Here is a 24,849-nt window from a genome sequence, read left to right as displayed (position 1 = left end):
TGTAACCCAAACACATTGATTAAACAACCAACATGCAATAATGTTCAAAAGCCAGATATGCAAAAGTGCACAGGAGATTAAGCAGATAGGGAGTCACTTGTGCCTTGGCCATCTCCTGTTTGGATTATGGCACTGCACTCCACATACCCTTGAAAAGTATACAGAAGCTTCAGCTGGTGCAGAATATGGTTGTGTGGGCAATCTTGGCACCTAAGGAATGGCACATGTAACACCTTTACTGCATGAGCTGCATGGTGCCAGCTTGATTCTGGATCTAATTCAAGTTGTTGATTATGATCTTTAAAGCCCTACATGGCATGGGGGGCCACGTTACCCACAGAACCATCTTCCTCTCATTACTTCAGCCCATCCCACCTTGTCATGACTCTTTGGCATATAGCCATGGGACAGGTTAGCATCCTGAAAGCCCATCTTTTAATTAACTTTTAATATTAATTTTTAATCCACCATTGCCTTTTTAGATTGTAAATTTCATATACATTGGTTTTTTTTAAATTTTTTACTTGTAAACCATCCAGAGTCACTCTGTGGGGGAGATGGATAGTTTTAAAATTTTGATAAATAAAATAAAAATACAGGTAAAATAAATACCAATTCACAGAATCCGCTATGATACTGAGTTAAAGATGATCAAGAATGGGACACTTCAAGTAAGGATTTCACATTAAAAAAACTTAACACTAATGTAAAGATTTATGGAGTTCTGCTAGTTCACTATTTATTGCATTTATGAAGATTTGTGTATTGTGTTTTGTGAAGATACTGTAAATATAGTAGTTCTTCCAAACCCTCATTCTCAGTATTTGCAGATTCCAAGCAAGTTTGTTGTGGGTTTGAATTATCAGGAGTTCCTTTGATCTGTTTTCATCTGCCCAAATTAGACAGCAACTGATTATTAAAACATTCATCTATTTAACCATTATCAGTCATTGACTATATTTTATCACTTCCTGGGGATGTTCAGTGAATAAACCTCAGAAAAAAATAGATTTTATTTCACCATAGAATCATTAAAACAGATCTTGTAAACTGTTTTATTCTCTTATTTGGCCATGAAGTCTCTTTATTTTTCTTTTTAAATGTTATTCTCAAGCTGCTTTCCCTTAAGGTAGATTGTGAAACAGAGCTGTGAGGCATAGCAGGCAATGTAGCATAAGGCCATAAATACAGAATGACCTTGTTTTCACCTGTCTCTTAAACAGACCTAAAAAACAACTGAATAAAGAACAAAAAGAAAAAAAATCCGTGAGGAAACAAGGTTTCTGCGATTTAGTGGTATTTTGCTTCTGTGTTGTTGCTGGCATCCTTTGTTAGTCAACCCTATATGTAATTGCTGAGGTATATTAAAATCTTTCCTAGAGTAGCCCAGAGTTTTTATATGTTTAGCTATCTATCAAACCATCTGTTTACATATCCCTAAAAGCTCTGTTCCAATGAATTTTAGGTAAAGCTCAGAGACTGACATAAGTAAATTAAAAATAAAAAAAGTTACAAAATTTCCTAGTATGGAATGTTGAATAGCATTACTGCTACTATAACTATTATGGAATCTAAATATGAAATTATTTAAGGTGAAAGTTAAAGAATTGTTGTGATTTTCAAGTTAAATACTGTATATAACTATAATGTCTAACAATAGGAGATTGAAAAGGCTTGGAAAATGGTGGATGCAGCATATGAGAAAGAACAGAAAGCAAAAGAAACCATCATGTCTCTTAAGGAGGAAATTATAAACTTAACTAAATTAGTAGAACAAGGATCTGGATTGTCACTGGGTCAAGAGCACAAGTAAGTTGGGTCTATGACAGATTCAAAAAGATTGTTATCCATGATGTCTTATTCTTATAGAGGCTATATGTATTAATTTATGCATATTATGTAAATACTGCCCTCATTTTTAGATTTGTGTATTTAAAACTTTGTATTTCACAGCCTTAGAATGGATAATGGTTTGCAAGTAAATCTGTTTGTAAACTCTGCTATTTGAGACCATAAATAGGGGATGACATAATTAAATAATAATCAAAAATTTCCTCTATAAAGAAAAGTACAGGAGCCATTACTTATACCCTGCCCTGACAGTAGAATTCAAATCAAAGCAATTGTGGTAAACTTCCTCACAGCAACACACTATCTTTGTTTCCTAACCTTGTGATATTGCTGCCATAACACAGTGAAGAAGAAACAACACAAATCTGTTCTGACTGGATAAATTCTTCACTGCCTCCTTTTTATGGTCAGTCAGGTTTATTCTGAGATTTCCTTCATTCTGCTCAAGTGATCACTTCTCTTGCTTCATTGACCTTAGTTCCCCATGAAACCAAGGGACCAACATTATACTGTGTAAGGAAAGAAAGTAAACTGATCTAGTTATTATCATGTTTGATAAACAGGCCAAGTTTTCAATAGTAATGCTGAAAGAGGATATAGGAAAATTTTCAGATGCGTTGAAGAAACCATTTAAAGTTATTCCTTGCACAATCCTTGTGGATGTTTTTAGTAACTGTATCACATATATAATTTAATTAATAATTGGGAAGGGTAATCAAAGTGGAGTAATATACCAACAAATTTTGCTACATAATTATTTTCTAAGAAACTTCAGCTCAGATTAGAGATTTTTTTTCTTTCAGCTTGCGGGAGTTGTTAAAATTTAAAGAAGAAGTAACAAAAGAGAGAGACCAGCTTTTGGCAGAAGTTGTAAAGTTACGTGAAAGTGTAGCTAATATGTCAGATCAACAGCAAGAGGCAGAAAAGACCAGACTGGAAGCAGAATCTACTATTGCACAGGTTTGTGTAACTGTGTTTCTTTAACTAGATTGCTATTCTGTCTTTGCATTTTACCTTTATTAGCTGATAACTGTTGCTTCATTTCCTTTCTTTTTCTGGCAGCTCTGTGGGCGGATGTCAAGAACAGGGCAATGCTTTATCTTTTTCTACCAATTTCTACCAAAAGTTTGTTTTCTGTAAGGAACTTCCTTTTTTTTTTTTTGCCAGATTTGCAGTTATCTGAGAAATTTAAATTACATTTCAAATCTTTTTGTTTGAGTAGCTGCAATTCTTCAGATTTCTATTCTGCCACTATTATCTTTAATGATTTGTTTTGTTTCCTTCTAATTACCATTCTCCAACCTGAGATTTCTGGGTGAGGTATAGGGTAATTTGAGTTGTGTTTTCATAATGTACACAATTTTTCTCATATTTCTCATACAGTATGTCTCAGTTTTTCTTTAGTCATTATCATGGATTCTTTAGTTTCCTCGTGAAGTTTAATGCTAAGCTATTCAGTGTATTAGCTATCATATATATACTTTTCCAGTGGGGAATCTCCTTCACCCTGCTGTTATCACCCTTTTTAAAGAAGAACTGTGATTTAACAAAGAGAAGGTTGAGAAGTACACGTTTCATGAATTCATTTGGATTCATTGGCCCCACCATGGTTCTTTAGAACAGTATGTATGCCTTTCCTGAAGGAAGTTGGTGTGTCAACATTTCCACTGAAGGCAGGACATTAGAAGTTCTGTCATTGTTGAAGCCATTAAGAAATCTTGTAAGGAAATATTTCTGAAAGGATCTGGGTCACAGGGGGTCACAATTTGTCACAATTTATAAAATTCCAAACATATTTTTTTTAAAAAATGAGTTTAGTTAAGATATTTTTAACAGGTTAATGTAGCATGAAAACAATCCAGTATCAATATTTGCCTAACTACAGGAGAAAGTACTCTTAGAATTTTTTGTATTTGGTGCTGTTATAGCTCCATCAGGAAATCCAGATGCGTCAAAACGAGGCTTCACGGGAGACACGAAAGAAAGAAAAAATGGAAAGAGAACTGAAACAACTTCAGAATGAACTAGAGTGCAAAATGGCTGATATAAAGACAATGCAGCAGGGTTTAAATAAAAGTAAGGAGGAGCTCCTGAAATGTGAACAGCAACTGAAGGAACAAAAGGTATTTTAAAAGATTCTTATTAACACACATTTTAAGTTCTTACACCAAGAACACATTTAAAACATAATAGGAGTTTCTAACTTCAGAAAAAAATTGAATCATGGATGGAAAGCATGCCAGAAATTTCAGTATTTCTGTGTATGTTTGCCCAGGGTGGCTTTAGGATACGATAGTGGTGAAAAAAATCAGTTGAACTGCTGCTACTTTTATAAGCAGATAATATTGTCAAATCTTAAGATGTTTTTTTTTAACATCTAGTGTTTTTTTGTCCCAGACTTAAAAGTATCTTCTGAAATTTGTTGATTTTTTTTCAGGCCATTTCCCCTGATGCTGCAAAACCTTATAGGAACATTTTTAGTCAGCAGCAAAAGAACTTTGGTAATTGTAACATATTAATTCACTAAATGTTTCACTAAATATTTCACTAAAATCAAGCATTTTATTTTGAAAAAAGGGAATCTGACTCATTGGAGAATATTGTGCCTATTAAAATTAGTGCAAGGGTCTATTTAAAAATTCTGGGTGATATCAGTAAGTCAGTTTTGATACAGTTGTTTTCAGGCATTGAATGATACCATAGATACTCCTCAACTCACAACCATTCATTTAATGATGGTTAGGAGTTCCAATGATACTGAAAAAAGTGACTTATAAACTGTCCTCAAAATTATGACTCCCACTTATGGTCACATGATCATGATTTAGGCATGATTTAGGCAACTTTACAACAATTGCAGCATCCTGTGGTTATGTGATTACAATTTGCAATGTTCCCAGCTGGTATCCAACAAGCAAAATCAATGGGGGAAGCCAGATTCACTTAATGACTATGGTAAACATGGTCATAAAATAAAGTCTGTTCACCTGATACATCGCTTAGCGACTGAAATTCCAGTCCTAATTGTGATCATAAAATTGAGGACTACCTATATATTTCCCACATTATTCATGCTGCTCTGCATCTAAAATGTACTGTGCATAGTCATTTTCAATTTAAACAGTAATGCTTGATCATCCAAATTCTTTCCTCACAAAAGTATAAGTTCTTAATTAAAGATATGCAAAGCAAAAAAACAAAACAAAACACCCAATACCAGATGCAAGGTGAATGTATCTTTTTTATTTCACAAAATAGGTTATATTTGTTTTAAACAGGCTGGACTGTTCTTTTAAAAAAACTAATTATTCGAATTAGGAATTTTCATATTTGTCTAGCAGAATGGAAAATTGCATGTTACACTTTCTAATGATATACTGTCATTTTGTATTTTAATATTATACTTTGTTGATGTGCAAGCTTAGAGAATATACATATCCAATTATATTCATAAAGTTTCAGGGTAAAAAATGCAATTTTTAGTAAAGTTGGATTGAAGTTGGGAGGAAAAACTAGGAACGTGAGCGCCATAAAACACAAAAATTGCTGAATCAATGCCCGTTTAACTCTAGCATCCTGTTTTCCCCTATTGCTTAACAAATTGCCTCTAAAAATCCCACAATAAAATATAAGGGCAGTAACTGTATGAAATGTTTTTTCCCCCTTTCAGGAACCAGATTTGATTCAATAGGTGGTGTTAAGCCATTCTGACTAGTAATGTACCATGGCCCTATCGCTAATGATAATGTCTTTTTTAAACATTTGTGGCCATTATCATGTGTTAAAATTTTAGATTACCTGTGTCCTAATTGGGTCTGATGCATTTGTACCTGGATCTATTTGCAATGATAAAGAAGGTCCTCTATTACTGAGCAAAAGACCTTTTTCATTAATATAAGATTAGCTAAAATTCATAGCTCCTTTTAAATACAGCTAATTAAAACCATTTGGCTATCCTGTTTATTTATAATAATTACAGAAAATGTGCACTTTGTCTCCCAGATGGAAAACTGTCATTACAATATTTATCCTTCAACTAATTCTAGAAAAAGAATTATACCCACAGTGTTACTTGTTAGAAGCTCCATCTCTACTACAGCTGTCAAGCAATTATCACATATCTCATCTATTAGATTACTGTTATGGTGATAAGTGGCATGTAATAACTAGAAGCAAACTGAGTTTACTGCAAAATCTGATTACAAAGAAATTAACTTCTTTATGCTATAAACTTGCAGATTCTGAATGAAAGAGCCACAAAAGAACTGGAACAATCTACAGCAAGAAACACCAAGCTTCAGCTAGAGAATGAGCAACACAGTTTAGCCATTGAACAACTAATGCAGGAGAATCAGCAGAAAACTACTGAACTGAGAGTAAGTTCAGGACATTATCCAAAATAATGCCAATTCTGAAATTATAATCCATAATAGATTATTAGTATTTGCAATTAATACATTTCAATATTTGATCTTTGATTTTTGTTGAAATTCAAAGAATAGGTTTAGAAAAACAAGTGAGTGTGAGGAAAAGTGTTTCTTCTTTCTCTCCCATGTAAGTTGCTGTTTACACAACAGAAATATGAATTCACAAAATTAATATGTGTACTTTGACCCTGAATATAAGTATGTATAAGAATTGTTTGTATAACAATGCATACTATTTTCTGTAACTTGGTCTTTAAATTACTGTCTCTTTTCTATTCCATGTTGTTCTCTAACCCTTTTCTTGTTTTTATTTGGTACTAATTTTTTGGGGATCCGAAATGTTCATGTCTGAAAACATTGGGCAATCTTTTTCCAAAAGGAAACTCATAATACTACCATTCAACAGTACTATTTTATCTAATCTAGCCAGAAACATCTGCATACCAGCTCCTTTCCAGCTGATGTCATTTGTTTGTATATATTTAGGGGGAAAAACAAAAAACAAAATAACCTCTTTTGGTGGATTGGTTGGTGAGTGTATGGTGGGAAGGGATTAAATTGAAGAAAGACTCTGAAAACCCCCAATTTTGCTTTATTATATATTATAATTCATGGTTGTTTTGCTGCTGGTAGATGTGCTTGGTGAAAAGGAAAGGGAAGCTAGGAAATCCATGAAAACTATCCCATAATCAATCTATAAAGACAGTACTACTCTTCAGTTTCATTGCTGAGGTATAGTAAAAATTAGCTATGGAGGCAATACGAAGTATCACGACATACTTTCTGTTGGCTTGGCGATGGAGGGAACATTGACACAGCCATAAGGAAGTACACTCAATTTGTGATCAACTAGCATTCTAAACGTTTTATAACAAGTACTGTTTTCAAGTTAGTATTCATCATGCTTGTCTGTACATTCGTTTTCTCTTCTCTAAGCAAATACTTTTGCCTTTGTTAAATTTGATTCTGTTATTTTCAGCCCACTTTCTAATTTATCAAGAATGCACTGTATTTGTATTTCATAGTCTAGGGTACTCACTATTCAATCCAGGAAAATGTGTTTAAGTTAAGGTACCGACAACATGCCCGGGCCTGACCAAAGCATCTTGTCTTATTTCCTAATTGAAACACATTTTAAGGAGGTGGTGAAAGTCGAACGTGAGTGTATATAGACCTATTCGGTTTTAGATTTAAATGCAGGAATATCCCTACTGATAATGTGTTTAGAGGCCAATAGGATGGGGAAAATGTAGATATTTAATTTGGCATATTATAAACTCATGCATACAAAAAACATGTTGTTTCAATTTTTAATGACTGGCAGTATGATCTTATGAACGCCTGCTTCAGAAGTAGATCCTAGATTAAATGAGATATGTTGCAAAGTAGATATTTAGGACTGCATCGTGATTTCTCCCAGGCCTTTCTTTTACTGTAGTTACTTAACTTAGCAGAAAAAAAAATGCTAGAGAAAGCTAAACAGAAAAAATAATGTCTAGCAATTCATTCCCGTTGCCTTTAGATAAGTGTTGATGGATGTAGTGACAAATGTTTCCTGTGTCATGAGATCAGTGAGTTCAGAGATTTTGTTTCTTTAATTAAATAAGAAAAAAAAACCTGTGAAAAGAAAGTATGAGGGATGCAAGTTATGCTTTAGATATTTTTGAAAGCTTATTATAATATTGTGATTTAATATTATCATTTTTTCATTTTCCCAATTCTACAGAGTAGCAAATGGATCTGATAAAATTTATATTAATTGTTATCTCTTTATTTTTATTAACTTGTCTTTCCTAGACAAGAGAAGATGAAGTGTCTCAGATGCGTCAGGAGATTGGAAAGCTAACCAAAATGAGAGAAGTAATGCAGCGAAAATTGCGTGTTGTAGAAGAGAACAAAACACAGGCAGAATTTGAAAGAGACACCCTTAAAAATCAGATAACTGGACTGGAAAAGGGTAAGAAGCAATGATCTAATTTTTGTGTGGTTCTGCTCCAGTTTCTCTTTTTTACTCATTGACGTGTAAACATATGATGATCTGATCTGGATTATTGCATTCAGACAAAATCAATCCTTCCCTCCAGCTTCTTAATGTTTACTTGCTTCAAATCACTATTTGTACACTGTCACTTTTTAAAGGAAACCTCCATTGGCACCAATGCAATTTTTTTTAAAAAATAACACAATGTAATTATGGTTTATTTCTCTTGCCTGCAGACCCATTGAACGTGTTCATGTGAAGTCATCCCCAGAAAGAAAGAAATAGGTTCTGGGTGGAAGGATAACAGGCTTTGACTGAATTTGCCCAGCCTGAGGTGGCTTTGTGGGCTTGATAACTCTAGGGAAGTTATAGTGCCCTGCTCAGAGGTGGTGTGTAATTTGGAAGTTCTAAACTCACAGCTTCTGTGTGAGGCAGCTTGCATCTGTGGCTAGGAAGCCTTTTGCCCCATTATATATATATATATTACCAACAGCTAAATTGGAAAGCCCTCCTCACAGTCACTTAAGCCCTTATTCCCTATTTGAACTATTGTTATGAACTCTACATGAGGTTGTTCTTTAAAAAAACATCTGGAAACCACAGCCAGCATAGACTGTGATAGTCTGGGCAAGGATGGGCATGTTTTGATAAACTCATGTGACACTGTTGCATTACTAATTGGCTTCTGAATGTGATTCAAGGTGTTAACTGCCATGACCATACATGGCTCTAGACTTGTTGTCTGAAGGTACACCTTCTGTGTGCATCTCCCAACATATAAAGTAGTGTAAATTCCCCATTTTTACAAGATAGGGCCCTGGTGACCAGCATTCTTGGTGGGCATCCCAACTCTTTGAACTGAAGATTCCTTGTGGCAAAGAAATGATCACTTACTCAAAAAAAAAAAAAAAAAAAAAAAGGAAGTGAAAAACTAGTGGTGAATGATGAGTTGAAAGAAATATCTTGGAAGAATGCAAGACATCCCAGCCTTGAACAAGGGCACTCTACAGTGCAACATTTTGTTATGTTTGTAAAAGGGGGAGAGGGGTAGTGAACATTGAAACAAGTATGTTTTTTGTAAAAATGCAACAATTCAATTAGGTTTCATTTCTCCATACAATTTAAGTACAGAAATAATTTTTTTTCTTGTACTTTAGAACTGGAAGCTGCAAAAAAGCAAGCAGAAGTTGATAAGAAAGCTATAGATGAACTTGTGAGAGAAAGGGACATACTGAACAAGGTAAGTACATATGTCTGATTCTGCAGTTCATCTAGTCTTTATCTGATCTTTAGTTTCTTTATCTGATTTTTAGCTGTTATGCTGTCAAACGAATATTAAGCTCTCATATATACATACACAGAAAAAAACTGCATATGTTGCATAAATTGCTATGATTTTGAAAGCATTTCATATAGATATGGAAATCATAGTGTCTATTTCACAGGGAATTGATGTTTATTTGCTGATGTATACTTGAGGAATTGATACAGGATTAAAAATCACCATGATAGTAGTTTAAAATGATAACATGGTGAAAGATACCAGGAAGCCTAGGAATGGTTTTATAATTAAGGGACAATATATTTTAACATAACAGAAGATGATATTTTGGTTGGGTTACTCCTTTTACCTGCTCCAGTTGGCAGGAACATGTAAATAACATCTTTCTTAGTGCAAACTGCTTACTTTAATTTTTTTTCTTGCCTTGATCCAAGACAAGATATCCGTTCCACTTCACTTTTTCCTTCCCTTTTCTTCTTATACTTCCATTCCTCTTTACATAGGTTAATTTATCTTTTTATCATTAGCAGAAGAAATTTCCCCCTCCCTTAGCAGTGAAGGTCCATCTATCTAGATATCATTTGTATCTCTCATCTAAAGATACTCTCCTTCATGCCACAACCTTTGTTTTCTGACAAGGATAAATTATATTCTGTTTCCAATAGAAAGGAATATCTGTAGCTCATGGTTCCACTGTGGATACATCGGGTAATTTTACATAGTTAACTGATGTTACCTAGATGTTACCTAGATAACTGATTATGTTATTTAGTTGGATATTGAAACATCTGCAAGCAAGATCAAAGAACACTAAGGATTCCACATGAAATGATATTTTTTCTGAGTTATTTGGTTATCTCCTTGCACTTTTTTATAGTTTTAAAATTTCTACACATTTACCACATGTTTACTAAATCTATAGTATATTCAGGCTGTTTCAGAGATACACGTGTTTTGTAAGAATAGATCTCCAGTATGAGAGCCAGTTTGCTATAGCAGTTAAAGGCATTGGTCTAGAAACCATACAATGCATAGTTTGATTCTGAGTGTCTGGCATTATTAGGCTTTGCTGCATGGATTTTTGCATTTTTTTTTCAGAACTTACTGAAGGCTGCTAGCGTCACTCAAAAACAGATGAACCTTGTTAAGCTCCATGAACAATCCAAGAAAAACCTAGAAGAAGAAATTCAGAATTATAAAGATGAAGCTCAGAAACAGAGGAAGATTATATTTCAGCTGGAGAAAGAGAGAGATCGTTATATTAATGAAGCTAGTGATCTCACACAAAAGGTAGGAGAAAACTTTTTGAAAGATACACTTAATTCTGTGATTCAATTTTAATTTGGAATTTAATGTGGATTTTATTTCAATAAAATTCTGTGTGGTTCAAGTAACTTATTTTGATATCTGTAGATAGAAATCTGAAAAAAGGGAGGTGGGGAAACCACAGATAAAGTAGCCTTTCCTAACTTGATGCCCTCCAAGTATATTGAAACACAGGGCTGTGCTTGGTAGAGATTCTGAAATTGTCAATTCCAGAGGATGCAAGTTTGGGAAGGCTCTCAATTGTCTTTATAGGATTTCATACACTTAGAAATTTGTAAGATAATACAGTCAAGATCTCTAGGAATTACATTAATATTATTCAATTACATCATCAGAACATTAATTCTAGAATGGGAGTATTAAAATTAATAAAAAATAGAATAGAATAGAATAGAATAGAACAGAGCTGGACGGGACCTTGGAGGTCTTCTAGTCCAGCTCCCTGCTCAAGCAGGAGAACCTATGCCATTTCAGACAAATGACTGTCTAGTCTCTTCTTAAAAAGAAAATTGGAATCTGCTTGTGATTTAAGGTGAAAACTATTGGAAGAGTAGAAAATTCTGAATATTTGAGTATTTCTAAGTATTCTGAGAAGGCTGCATGGAGTTTTGTTAATTAGCAGACATGTAGGAATAGAAAATTAAAAATGTGAGGTCCCAGAGTAGCTAGTAAGTATTGTGAAGTCTATTCTCCTTCACACACAGTTATTTAACAGGGTAAAGTAACTTTCTGCATGAATGGATTACAGTGCCACCGAAATGCATATTAACAAAAACTTGGTTAGTTCTATTAATGCCAAGAATATTTTGTAGCTCATTATGAAACTGTTTTCTCCCCTTTTTATGTCACTAAAAGTACAATTCCTCCACAGAAAAGTACCCTAGTACCATTCAAAAATAGCGATATTCTAAACATTTCTTAGTTTCCTGATAGTGCTCCTCTATGCTGTTAGGACAAATAAGTTGTAAGAGTAAGTTTGGCTCTCCTTGTAGAAAACATGACCCTCCAATTCTTTCTTTATACTGTAACTCCTAAACCCTTTCTTTATAGCTTTTGCCATTTCATTTCCAGCCACCATGAAATTAATTCACTAAAAGGCTAGCCATGCCCTTTCAAATATCAGCTGCAAGACACCCAGCCTGTTTCAAAAGCTCTGCAATCACTCACTCAGCCGATTATGCTTCATCCTCCACCCTCTTTTTCTCTGCTAACCAAGTATGGAAGGCTACTGATTACACTGCATATAATTAAGGCCAGCTCCATAAGGGCTTGTTGTATTACAGAAGATAAATTGATGAATAATAGAGTGGGTAGGAAAAGGAAGCTGAAAATATTTTTTCTTTATGGGGAAGAATAGTTAGGTGCTGATATTCTATTTCCTTCTCATTGCTTAGCTGAATAGCTTCCTTTAGAACTACCTCTCGGATAGGTAGAGAGAATGGATTTTGCAGGAAGGGAAGGGTTGCCAGATGGCAGGATAAGAGAAGAGTAGAAAGGTGGCTTATGATTTCATTGGTTGGTCAGTTTTGGATTTAAGAAAATCTATATGTGTGTTCTTTCAAAATATAGTGATACTATAAGCTCACAATCATAACAATAGTCCAGGCAATCACTCTCCAAATATATGTATTGTGCGACCCAAAGATATGTGATTTAAAACAAGTATATCAATGGACGTTTTGACTGAACCATTTTTGCTGGAAAGAACCAGTAATCTATCATTTGATTTTATGTTTCTGGCAAATGCATTTGAAAAGTAGTAACTCCCTTCCACCAGCAAGATTAGCAAAAATGTTTAAAAATATGTCAGATAGATGTTGGAAATGTAAGCGTAACATAGGCACGTATTACCACATTTGGTGGACATGTGGTAAGGCAAAGGCCTATTGGAAAAATATACATATGTGATTAGAAAAAATATTGGGCGAACAAGTGGATTTTAAACCTGATTTTTTTTAACTAGGCATTATGCCTGAAAAGACTAATAAGCAGAAACTATATTTAATTTTACACATCACTATAGCAGCGAGAATAATTTTTGCACAATACTGGAAGAATGAAGGACTGCCATTAGAGGAAGAAATAATCAGGAAAATATTGGAATGTGCAGAAATGGACAGACTAACTATGAGATTGAAAGATAAAAAAGATACAGACTACTATCAAATTTGGAATTTATTTTATTCTTGGTTAGAGAAGAGAATGAAGGATTAGGAATTGAACATGTATTAGCATAGCAAACTCCAGACAACTTGTTGATTGGAAAAATTAACATATGTTGATGAAAAAAAAATTACCGTAATAAAATTTTTTTATAAAAAAAAAGAAAAGTAGTAACTCATGGCAGATGCTGTACTTATATAATTATATATTGGTTCAAAATAATTGAGATATTAATGAGTTTTTCTCAAATATGCAGCCCCTTTAGTTCTTGCTTAAACACCTAGTTAAACATACTTGTCTGTTGGAAATTAAGTTTACCAACCAAAGCAATTTGTTTGCTTAACAATAGTGTCTTTATTGTGACAATTTAGGAAGTATTGGTTAATAAGAGACATCTCGGTTTAATTGTAGCTTGCAGTGAAAGCGGCTATTTTTGCAGGAAAAGCTATTTGATTATATCTTCCTTTGTTTTGAAACAGTTCTATGAATGTTATGGAATAAAATATTATCCCACTGCAGATATAACTTGTAGCAAAACCTTACCATGAAGGAGAAATCACTCTACTAAAGCCAAGTGAGAAAATTTCTTCCAACCTATCCAATATCTCACATGCAGTGAAGATAGCTGCTGTTGGATCCAAAAAAAAAGAAGAGTTGAATATTGGAAGGGAAATACAAGTTTTCATGAAGTCAGAAAGCAACTCTTGAGACATTAGATTAAAATTCTGTATTTCTGTGTTCATACAAAAATGTTGGCCAAGAGATTTTCCAGCTTTGTAATATAACAATCCCTTAAAACAAGAAATCAGCTTACTCTGTGTGTCACTGTATTTTCTCCATGAAATGAAGATGCCTATTTTCCTTAAAAAACCAACAGCAGCAACAACATCAATAACAAAATAAAATACAGAGAAAATGTGAAAATACGGATAGTTACACGGATAGGAAGAATTGGTTATTTTAGCTTTACAGTAAGATATGCAAATGTTTATTGATTAATAAATATAATAACTCAGTATTTAAGTGAATTAGATATTGCAAAACTGGGTATTCTAATGAGCATTTAGATGTTAATACATCATGTATGGAAGATTTTAAAATTCCATGGCTCTACGGATGGAATATTTATTGAAATAAAAGAATCAATGGAAATAACCATAACTATCCCACACTTTTTTTTAAAGAAAAAAGGAAAAGGTACTAATGTACTTTATTGATATTTTGCTATCAGTTATGTTTGTAATTATTCAGCAAATAATTTAAATTTGTCCCTATTTAATTCAGACATAAATAGAATTGTTGTGGTCATAGTTTTTTCATTTCTAGGAAGCTGTTATGTGCATGTGTACTCTTTCTCACATAATGGCAAAGAGGACAACTCAAGACATTCCAGCTGTTTTTACTACAAATAAAAAAAAGGATGCAACCATATTTCATACACAAAAATACCTTTTAGAAAGAATGATTTTTAAGTTGAAAAATGATAAGGCAAGCATCCATTGTATTTGTCTCCCCTTTAAAAGAATTCATCCTCAAGCCGTATCTTCCTTATTGGACACAAAGGTGTTAAGATACTGAATTTGAAATGTTGACACTGGGAATGGGCCACTCATTCACAGTCCAAGTTACCTGATATTGTTGCTGTATTGATAACATGATGGGAAGCCCTTATAAAAATCAACTTTATTTGTCCATAGCATATTCTATATGGTGTTAATTTTATGATTTCTGAATTCTGTAACAGGTCCTTCATCACATGGAAGATATCAAGCTACGGGAAATGCAGATTTTTGACTACAAAAAGAAGATAGCAGAGTCTGAAACAAAATTAAAACAGCAACAAAATCTCTATGAAGCTGTGAGATCAGACAGAAACCTCTACAGTAAAAATTTAATTGAAGCTCAGGTACCAAAAAGCATTTTTGCAGGCTTCTTTCTCCTAATTTTGGTTTGAGATAATATTCTTGAAGGAAGTTCACTGCTAATGTGATATTTTTCACATTTTTGTTTTTCTTAATTATACTAAACATACTAAGTATCCCAGTGGTATTTATGAAAATAAATTTTTGTCTAGATGCTATCAGAGGATAACCTTTTGCATATGTATTTAAAGACAAACGGACACTGAGATCCACATTGAGACAGATTACGTGTAGTTCCAGGGGTACAGTAGTGTTACTGTTACAGTAGTCTTCCAAAAGTGATCTGGAGATTTATAGCAGCAAATGAGAGGACTGTTTGCCAAATATTTGGCATAGATGAGCATTAGCTGATTTATTTTTTAGAAACCATATTCTGTCAAATACCTGACATTAATTTTATGCAGCAGTTCTTTTATGGAGTATTTTGAATATTGACCCAAGGCTGCAATGTCTCCAGTTTACATCTGAATTGTTCAATAGGTATTAGTGATGACTAATGCATATTATGCTACCCAATTTTTTAAAAACTATCTTTACATAAAAAGAGTTTTCTAATTTTATTATATGTAATATTTTTAGATATTACATATCTGATTTCTCTGAGAGATTTGTCTTCACAAAGAAACAGGTTTTCTAATTCAATCCCAAAACAACCAAGAATTTAAGGGAATTTGTCTTCAAAAGCTTTACATTTCATTAAAAGTTGACTGTCTTAATTGGTGCTGGAAAATTTCTTATCATTCTATTCAAAAGTAAAACTACATCCATTTCTCATTTTCCTATATTACTTGGTGAGTTATTTTCTTATTCAATAAGGAATGAGGGCCTTCCTGAAAAGATGAAACTGCTGGTCTTACCTACCATTATCTATTTTTGCTGAATGCGATGCTCTGAAAATGATAGATGGTGTCTTTAAGTTTCTGAACCAAATTAGACATCATAGAAAAATAAGGATTAAATCTTAGGCAATTCAGCCAGCTGAAAATCATCTTCATCATTCTAAAGCAAAAAAAGTACATTTTTTTTCTCAGCTCTTATATTTTTCTACCTGTCATGCTTCTCTTGGTTGATATTACAATAGAAGCTGTGGAGGCAGCTATTTTTATGCAGATATTGCAAGGAGTAAAAAAATAATTTAGAAAGAAAGTCAGCAACTGCCGAAGATAACACAGAAGCCCTATTTAAATTAGAAGCAATTTTTTTTGCTTCAGTTTTTATATCTCTCCTACTTGCACAAAGTAATGAATTGTCAGCATCCATTGGGGACAGGAGGAATGGTGCTTACCTGTACTTTCTTGTGGTAATGAATTGGTCTGGGGTCGAAGCTATTTGCCTTTGACCTTGATACCCTCATGCCCTACTTCCCGATTGCTATTGCAGGAACTTGCATCTGCCATATTTTCTTTAAATTAAAGCCTTGGGTACTGTATGGAATTTCACAGATACAGCGTTTTATAGATGATAGAGTTAAGAGTCTACTCATTGTAAAATACATACAGCATTTCAGAAGATTGGTTATCATTTGTCATTCTTATGTAATAGTTATTTTAAAAATGTTTCACTTTACTTAAAATGCCTTTTGAGTAATACTAATCTCATTTTATAAGGCTGAACAGTTGACTTGTTGCTCTAAATTCATTTTAAAGAGAGGTTTCTTTGTAAATAATAGCAAGTGTAAACGAAAGCCCTAGTATTAATTTGCTTCAGCCAGCCACTTTTTAAACATTTTTTTCCAAAGGTTATGGGAAAGAAAAAATTTCAAGCTGCAGTCTATACTTACTGGGGAAAAAAAGATAGATAATGCTTAAGTTTTTATCAGGTACTATACAAACACACAAGTTGCTTTTATAAAACCTGTTCATCCTCTTTTTTCATTGACTTAACTTCGTAAATAGGCAGAGATGTGGCTAGTATTAGAAAATTGTACATTCAGCTCCACCTATATTTATACAAATATTTCCAGTAATGAGCACTGGCTTTCTGTAATTAGGATGAAATCAATGAAATGAGAAAGAAGTTAAAGATTATGACACACCAGGTTGATCAGCTGAAAGAAGAGATTTCTGTCAAAGAGGCAGCCCTTGTGAAAGTGCATCTGGATCACCAGCGGATAGAAAAAGAAAAAGAAGCCTTAAAGGTAAGGTACTTTCAACAGAAAAAAATACACCTGAGGTCCCTAGAAATAAAGGATTGGTTTAGGTGTTGTGGTCTTCTTGGGAGTATGTTTCTTGGATCACCTGCCCTACTGCCACTCTGTACCTGCACACAGTATGTCACCATGTGTCTTAGAATCACCTCCTTTTGGAGGGCTAAAGTTTCATTCATATTATAAGAATTATGAGAGGGGGGAAATATAAATGAATGGAGATTAGGAAGTGGAAAGGACCATAATGATTTGTTATTTTTTTTTCTTTCTGAACTTTTTTTTTTTACTACATTGCCTTCTTAGTAAGGGCTTTTCAGATTTTCCATTTCTGATCTTTATTGCTAGAAACAAATTTTGAGTGAAAAATCTGGTCCTCTGTAATATAAATTCATATGGCTGATTGAAGCATGATGTAGCCTCATTCTTGCTAATGTAATCCCAGGTCCTAAATTTACCAGAGAGTTAAGGGAATTCCTCATCAAGAAATATGGCTACTTATAAGATTGGTGAAACAATATATTGCAGTTATGTTCAAAGAAAAGAATGAAAGAGAGCATGAACATAAAGCTATTATAGTAGGTGAGCCAATTGATACCTTGTTTCCTAAACAGCAACTTAGTTAGTTGGAGAGAAATCTGGGAAGAAGAGACTAACTTAATTAGCTCCCTATAAACGAGGCTGGGAAATCGTTATTACAGTTCCAAGATAATGGTGATCTCAGATGAACATTAATGATACTTAATAGTGATCCCTAATCAGTAAGCAAATATATGAAATGTACATCCCATGAATGCATCTTTGAAAGTTTTCTACCTCTCTCTTTAAAATTGCCATTATTACAACATTCTCTAAATGAAACTGGTATGCTAGGGGGTGAATTGATGTAACATATCAAAGAACAGTATAGACAAATATGTTTGCAAACAATATTTTTAGCTGAATATGGCTACTTTTTTTTGCTTGAGTTATTGGTCCAGCTCATCTAGATATTGGCTAATTTAACCGGCAGCAGAATCTGAAGAGGAAATTTTTCTAACACTGCCATCTCATCGCTTTTTGGTGGCAGACAAGGGCATTCCTTAGGTTTTGGTCAATGCGGTCAAGATAGATAGTAGTATGCACCCTTTATTATGTGCATTGATAGATATAAACGAGTATAGGTTTGATATATGGTTGAGATTGTCATCTGGATGTCTCCCACAGATGCCCACGCCTACAGATATAACAGATTAGAGTTTCAATTCTTCCATTGACTATTCTATTTTTTTTAATGGGAATTGCTTGAGAGATTTTGATTGGTGAGATATATAGATCTATAGATATAGATATATAAATATAGATCTTCTTTGGCTTATTCTCAACAACATGTATATGCAATATGTACAATGCTGAGCAGCGATCAGAAAAGTAAGTCCCATAGAGTTCAGCAGAACCTGCTTCCTTATTTTATCAATTGCTTTGCCTATAATCAGTTCAGTTACTAATTACTATCTTGCTGTCATATACTGTCAGTTTTGTTGGCAATTTATAGACAATTATTTATAAAGTAACAATTTTTACATAAATTTCTGAATCTAATGCTTTCAAGACAGCTTGAGGAAATCTTTGTTTAATTGTTACCCAAAGAGATTAATCTGAGAATAAAATGAATTCAGGGGTTAGAATCATGCAGTCAGACAATGCAAAATTCTGTATCTTTCTCTAAAAGAAATCATTTTCTACTTTTCTTTATTTGTTATTTTTATAAATAACTTAAGGTGGTGAACATGTGCTACACACCTCCTCTTCCTCATTTCCCCACAACAAAAACCCTGTGAGGTGGGTTCAGCTCAGAAAGAGCAACTGGCCCAAAATCACTCAGCTGAGTTTCATGGCTAAGGCGGGATTGAATTCACGGTCTCCTGTTTTCTAATTTAAATGTATAGTTTTCCACTGCTTTTCAATAGCAAATTTCTTCCTGAGCAGCAGAAATACCTTTGAATATCAAATAGTTTGAATAATGGCAGGCTGATCTTGGAGCATATTTAACAGAAAAGAAGATCAAGGAAATAAGAATGCTGATAGAAGACAAGGCAAAACCAGGAAATAAAAAAAAGTTTGAAATTGCGGATTTTGAAAAATTGATTATGTGCGTTCACTTGACTTTGAGGTGACTTGTTTAATATTGATAACTATTTACACTTGTCCTTTGAAAAGCTATATGGCATTACTAGTGATATATTACTACAAGTAATATATTAGAAATAAAATATTTAAATTATTAAATTCCATGTGAATGTTTGTGAAAGGTATTTCTGCTGCTCAGGAAGAAATTTGCTATTGAAAAGCAGTGGAAAACTATACATTTGAATTAGAAAATGGGAAACCATGAATTTGATCCTGCCTTAGCCGTGAAACTCAGCTGGGTGATTTTGGGCCAGTCACTCCCTCTGAGATGAACCCACCTCACAGGGATGTTGCTGTGGGGAAATGAGGAGGTGTTTAGCATATATTCAGCACCTTGAGTTATTTATAAAAATAACAAATAAAAAAAGAAAAGAGTAGAAAATTATTTCTTTTAGTGAAAGATACAGAATTTAGCATAGTCTGACAGCCTGATTCTAACTCCTGAATTCAGTCCAATTTTCTCCATTAAAGATTAAGAGAAACATTTTTAATCACATTTTATTTTAAGACTTTTATTTTCAACAAAAAAGGAAAAATCTCTTTTTGAAATTTTTGGGGGTTTGCTCTCTTTTTGTTCATTTACTGTTATGGGGTTTTCTGCCCTTATCAGCACCTTTACTGTTATTACAGGATATCAATAGAACTTTGTAAAAAGGTAAAGGATGTGGATTCTGTATCTGCCTGAGAGTTGATATATCAGTGACGGAGAAGGCATTCAGAGCTTCAGGTTGCACAAAACCTGATAATGCAAGGGTACATTATCGTTATGGAATCATCTGCCAGCAATTTGACATTAACTTGATTGCTCTTCTCTTTTACTGCTTTATCAATAACAAAAATGTCTGTGGTCTACCACCATTAGTGACTGGCTTGAAGGTGTACACTTTGATATGAACAGAATTTCTGCTGAATGCATTGTCAAATTAATAGATTTAGTTCTGCACTAATCGTAGGATTCTTGGAAGTTTAAGAATAGCTGTTTACTGTGGCAAAATTGTATTGATAAGGGTTTAAGATTTTAATTTTTTGTATAATCAGCTTAAAATTCTGGAAAGGAATCAGGAGATTTTTTTATCATAAGCTTTGCATGTTATGTATTTGGAAGTTTTATGGCTGTATCTTCCCTTTCATAGATGTAGGAAGAACATTTCTTTGCCTCTAATAGCAGATGACATACTTTCATATGAGGAAATGATAATATTGCCTTGCAAGCATTCACTAAGGCAGGGGTGTCAAACTGTTGGCCCACAGGCCAGACGCATCACGCGGAAGCTGCGCCCACCCCATTTCCAGCAATGGAAAACTGTCCCAATACTTTGCGCGATGTCATGTGACATCACGAGTTTGACATGTCTACAGTAAGGGAAGATTTGCTGAATGTAAGAAACAAGCCTATATTTTTTGTTGCTTTATATTTCTTAATACAGGTAATCTTCGATGTTTCACCAAAATTGGGATTAGAATTTGCAGTACTAAACAAGATGGTTGTTAAGTGAGTCATCCACTTTTAGGACTTTTTGCCACTGTTGGTCGCTGAGCATTCTCCCATTGACTTTGCTTGTTGGAAGCCAGCTGAGGTCGCAATAGGCGATCAATCACATGAACCTGGGATGCTGCTGCTGTTGTACATACATGACTATTGTCAAGTAGGTTTGCTACTTTTGGCAGCACATGTGACATTGCAATACACATTGAAAAGGGGTAAGGCTTGCCTTGTGATGCAATATCTTTGCTTTTATTGGACTGATCCTCTTTGCCCCCATTGTGGCTGATTGCTTCACAGAAGTAGAGAATTAATTAACATCAGCGGGTCAGATGCCTAATACATCTAAACAGAATTTTAAATGTCCATAAGCAGCTTTTTATTTTGTGTATTGGTAATACTACTGAAATGTTGGTTGATCTTTGGAATATAGGCACAGCCTGACTTGTTGATGCTATCGCTCCTATTCACAGTTTTCTCTATTATAGAGCTAGACCAGCCTTTAGATTTACTAGAGAACAATGAAGGGGGTAGGACAACATTGGTGTGCAAGTACAGGACCTCTCTGGACACATTAGATTGAGCACAAATTGAAGCTTACTTAAAAACACGCTCTGGAGCAGCAAAAATATTGTTGTAACTTCATCTACACATAATGAAGTGGTGTTGCTTTTCTATACCGTGTGGTATTTCTTTCATCAATATGTTTTACAGGAGAGCTGAAATAGTTGGTGGGTTGCTATACACAATTTGCATCATCCTTTGAGAGTAAACTCAGTGAAATCTACCTTGACACAGACTCAAGTGCTGGGGCAGGCGACAGAGATGTAATCTCAGAAACTGATTATATTTTGGATTACCTTCTTTCACCTTGTAGATATCAAATTGTAAATTGAAGTCTGGTCTAAGGTAGGATATAAATTGAATTAATCTTCAAGGAATTGTTACATGGATATGGCAGAATGACTGGAGAAATGAGGTCTATATTTAATACCACTTTTGTCCCTCTGCATTATTAAATATTTCAAAATGAGACTAGCCCCCTGGTTAAGGGACGTAATTTATGCCTCCTTCTCCTTGTCTACAAACAGTAGTTGTAAGACTTCATGCTTCATCTGTATACTGCATGCCTTTAGTTGCTATAGTCTATATAACAACAAACTGCTCATAATCTACATGCAACTCATTGAATTAGCTATAACTGAGTAGTAGTATTCAAGTGCATTGTGATACTTTTATGTTCTCTATTGTTTTCTATTCAACATAGTGTATGAACTTGAAACATGACCTTAACTGCTGCCGTAATTGTGAACTTTTTCTAAAAGAACTGACATCCTTCATTATTTAAAGAGCAAATAAAGTTTTATTATTATTAGTTTCAGTATGATTTATTGTTCATTTAAAATAAATGTTAAATGGTTATAATTTTACAAATAATGCCAGGCACCACAGCATTTATTTTATTAATATTATATTAATTATATTTTTCATTAGCAACAATTCTGGCTAGGTTTGAGTTGATGGGTTATTTCTGCATATGATGGATCATTGTATTTATCTGAATTTATTACATATTTACCTTAAATCACATATGTTTCTTCTCAGTAGGACATGCAGTACAACATTTGTTCATTCTATTTTGTCTAATAAATCTCATTTGTTCTTGAGAATCAGCTAATTGAATCAAAAAAGCAGGAGAAGCCAAGTAAGAGTACGAGACTGTCTTTAACAGTCTTAAATTTCCAGATTTATGAAGTGGAAAGATGTTATAAACATAATTTATTTTTCTCTTTCTTTTATTTCTGTCAGAGTGAACTGCTTAAAATGAGACAACAGGCTCTGGAGACAAAGCATTTTATTGAAAAACAAGAGGAAGAAGAAAGAAAGCTCTTGAAAATTATTTCTGAAGCTGATGCAGAAAGATTAAGGCAAAAGAAAGAATTAGATCAAGTAGGTTACAACAACAAAATTTTTTAACGTCCAATGTAACTTAAGTAAAGAGTATTGCACTAACCCACTGAATGAAATCTTCGGGAAGTAGAAATAACATACTAAGTCTAATTGAAGGTCTAGCCTGCTGAACAAACAACACTTGGCAATACATTCCCAATAGTGTATTGATGATAAGTAGTATTTTGAAACTTTACATTTTTGCCACTGAAGATGTTATGAATAGTAAAATTATGTCTTGACTGGTATTATTTGCAGGTTATTAGTGAAAGGGACATTCTTGGGAGCCAGTTAGTTCGTCGCAATGATGAATTGGCTCTTCTGTATGAGAAGATAAAAATTCAACAATCAATTCTCAACAAAGGAGAAATGCAGTATCGACAAAGAATAGAAGACATCCGATTACTCAAGTTGGAGATAAAAAAACTTCGGCGGGAGAAGGCGATACTTGGCAAGAGTGTGGCTAATGTGGAAGAACTAAGGTATAAACAGTGTGTGTACTTACCTAGTAAGTCCAGGCATAATGCCAGGGATTGTTTCTTTTCATACACGACAAAGATTTTGTATTATCATATCAGCTACAGTATGTTAGAAAAGGATTTGCTTTCGGTGACTTCATATAATATAAATTTTAAACAAATCAGTCAGTAGTGTACAGAGTATGGAAGATGAACTTGGTGGAGATATAAAGAATCTGCTGCTTAGGCAAAAGGGCTGAAATATTTTTTAAGTCCAGAACATCCGGATAACATTTGGAAGCAGCTCAAACACCTCTCTAATTCATTGAAATATAAGGAATATGAGGAGGTACAGTAAATCAGAGTTGCAAGTTATTATAGCCAACTCAAAAGTAGTTTTAACCTTCCTCTAGAGTTACTTACATAGTCGGTAGACCTAGGAGGACTGACAACTAGTCAGGAAAAAGCAATAATGATTTAAGAAAATTTCTAATAGCAAACTAATTTAATTCCAATTTCAAATGTTACCTTTTGTTTACACTATTAGAAATAAACTTGATAAACAGCAACAGGAAGGTGTAGCAATTCAGAGAATTACTTGGTGGGTGCTCAGTCCACATGTATTGGAAAGGAACCATATTTATGAGTTTATTAGACAATTCATAGAACATTTGATTTATTCTTCACAAATTATTATATTTTTTCTGTTTTCTTCCTTGTTTAATTTAGAGGTGATATAATGGAAGGAATTGCTTAATTTTAACTGCACGTAATGTTCATCTAACAGCAGAGTTTTATCTCGCTCTTCAGGATCTACAGGGAGGAAAGACTATACTGTGGTTGATACATATTTTGTTGCTTTGGTCTTTCTAAAGCCGAATTACACTCTACTTCATATAAAGCAACTCTGTTGAATTACTAATCTTAATTATAAGCAAGATGTTTTTTTTCAGTTGGCTAGTAACTTGGAGATGATAACTAGAACTTATCATCTAGTTCTAGTTCTTTCTTACCCTGTAGCCAGTGTGTGACTTTTGGCCAGTTAAACTTTCTGAGCCTTAGGAGGGAGAGAATGATAAACCACTTCTGAAAAATATTTTGAAAAATGGGAAAGCTTCATGGATTTGTCCATGTAATCCTAGAAATCAAGACTGATCTGAAGGCATGCATGCCTATGTATGTGTGTATGTTTATGTGTGTGCACACACACACACACACACACAGACACACAAAACACCTTCTCTCTACAGGCTAAGATGAACGGTATGAGTTTCCAGGCAAAAGGAAAATCAGTAAGGAAAGCAAATGAACTTTTGCTTCAGAAAGCCCATTATTCTAACCAGAGGAATTAGATCTTTAATTACTATTAATTAAAGTAATTATATCAAGTCTACGGTCTAATTTATCTGGACAGATCTAGAAAAATAGGTTTTACAGTATGTTATCCTTGAATCAAATTTAAGTCTCTGTACAAGAAAATATTAATTAATCTTTTTGTGATCTCTTTGAATTCTATCAGATTCCTATTTCTTGTTTCATTTTCTGTTTTCCTTTTTAACCGATAACTTTTTATTGATGGCAAACCAATGGCATTTTGTGGTCTAACTGAAGCATTTCATATGCATTTTCTTGTGAATTTTCTATTTACTGCTGATCTTAATCAAGACAATTCTGTAATTACAATGCTGAATATA

The 24,849-nt window shown here is 33.8% G+C and overlaps 1 protein-coding gene across 1 annotated transcript in view; it reads left to right on the top strand.

The window, feature by feature from the left end:
- Positions 1 to 24,849, top strand: part of CFAP58 (cilia and flagella associated protein 58) — a 74,574-nt gene that overhangs the window by 7,530 nt on the left and 42,195 nt on the right. The window contains exons 3-13 of the mRNA XM_039361724.1: positions 1,661 to 1,809; positions 2,655 to 2,811; positions 3,780 to 3,974; positions 6,090 to 6,227; positions 8,076 to 8,235; positions 9,417 to 9,499; positions 10,640 to 10,831; positions 14,775 to 14,936; positions 16,943 to 17,089; positions 22,557 to 22,697; positions 22,956 to 23,179. Coding sequence (XP_039217658.1) covers positions 1,661 to 1,809; positions 2,655 to 2,811; positions 3,780 to 3,974; positions 6,090 to 6,227; positions 8,076 to 8,235; positions 9,417 to 9,499; positions 10,640 to 10,831; positions 14,775 to 14,936; positions 16,943 to 17,089; positions 22,557 to 22,697; positions 22,956 to 23,179 — 1,748 coding nt within the window. The remainder of the gene's footprint in view (positions 1 to 1,660; positions 1,810 to 2,654; positions 2,812 to 3,779; positions 3,975 to 6,089; positions 6,228 to 8,075; positions 8,236 to 9,416; positions 9,500 to 10,639; positions 10,832 to 14,774; positions 14,937 to 16,942; positions 17,090 to 22,556; positions 22,698 to 22,955; positions 23,180 to 24,849) is intronic.

The sequence above is a fragment of the Crotalus tigris genome, unplaced genomic scaffold (assembly GCF_016545835.1).
Source record: "Crotalus tigris isolate CLP2741 ecotype Arizona unplaced genomic scaffold, ASM1654583v1 scf7180000019328.220996217465:2438092, whole genome shotgun sequence".
Taxonomy (NCBI): Eukaryota; Metazoa; Chordata; class Lepidosauria; order Squamata; family Viperidae; genus Crotalus; species Crotalus tigris.
This window is presented reverse-complemented; position numbering and strand designations above follow the sequence as displayed.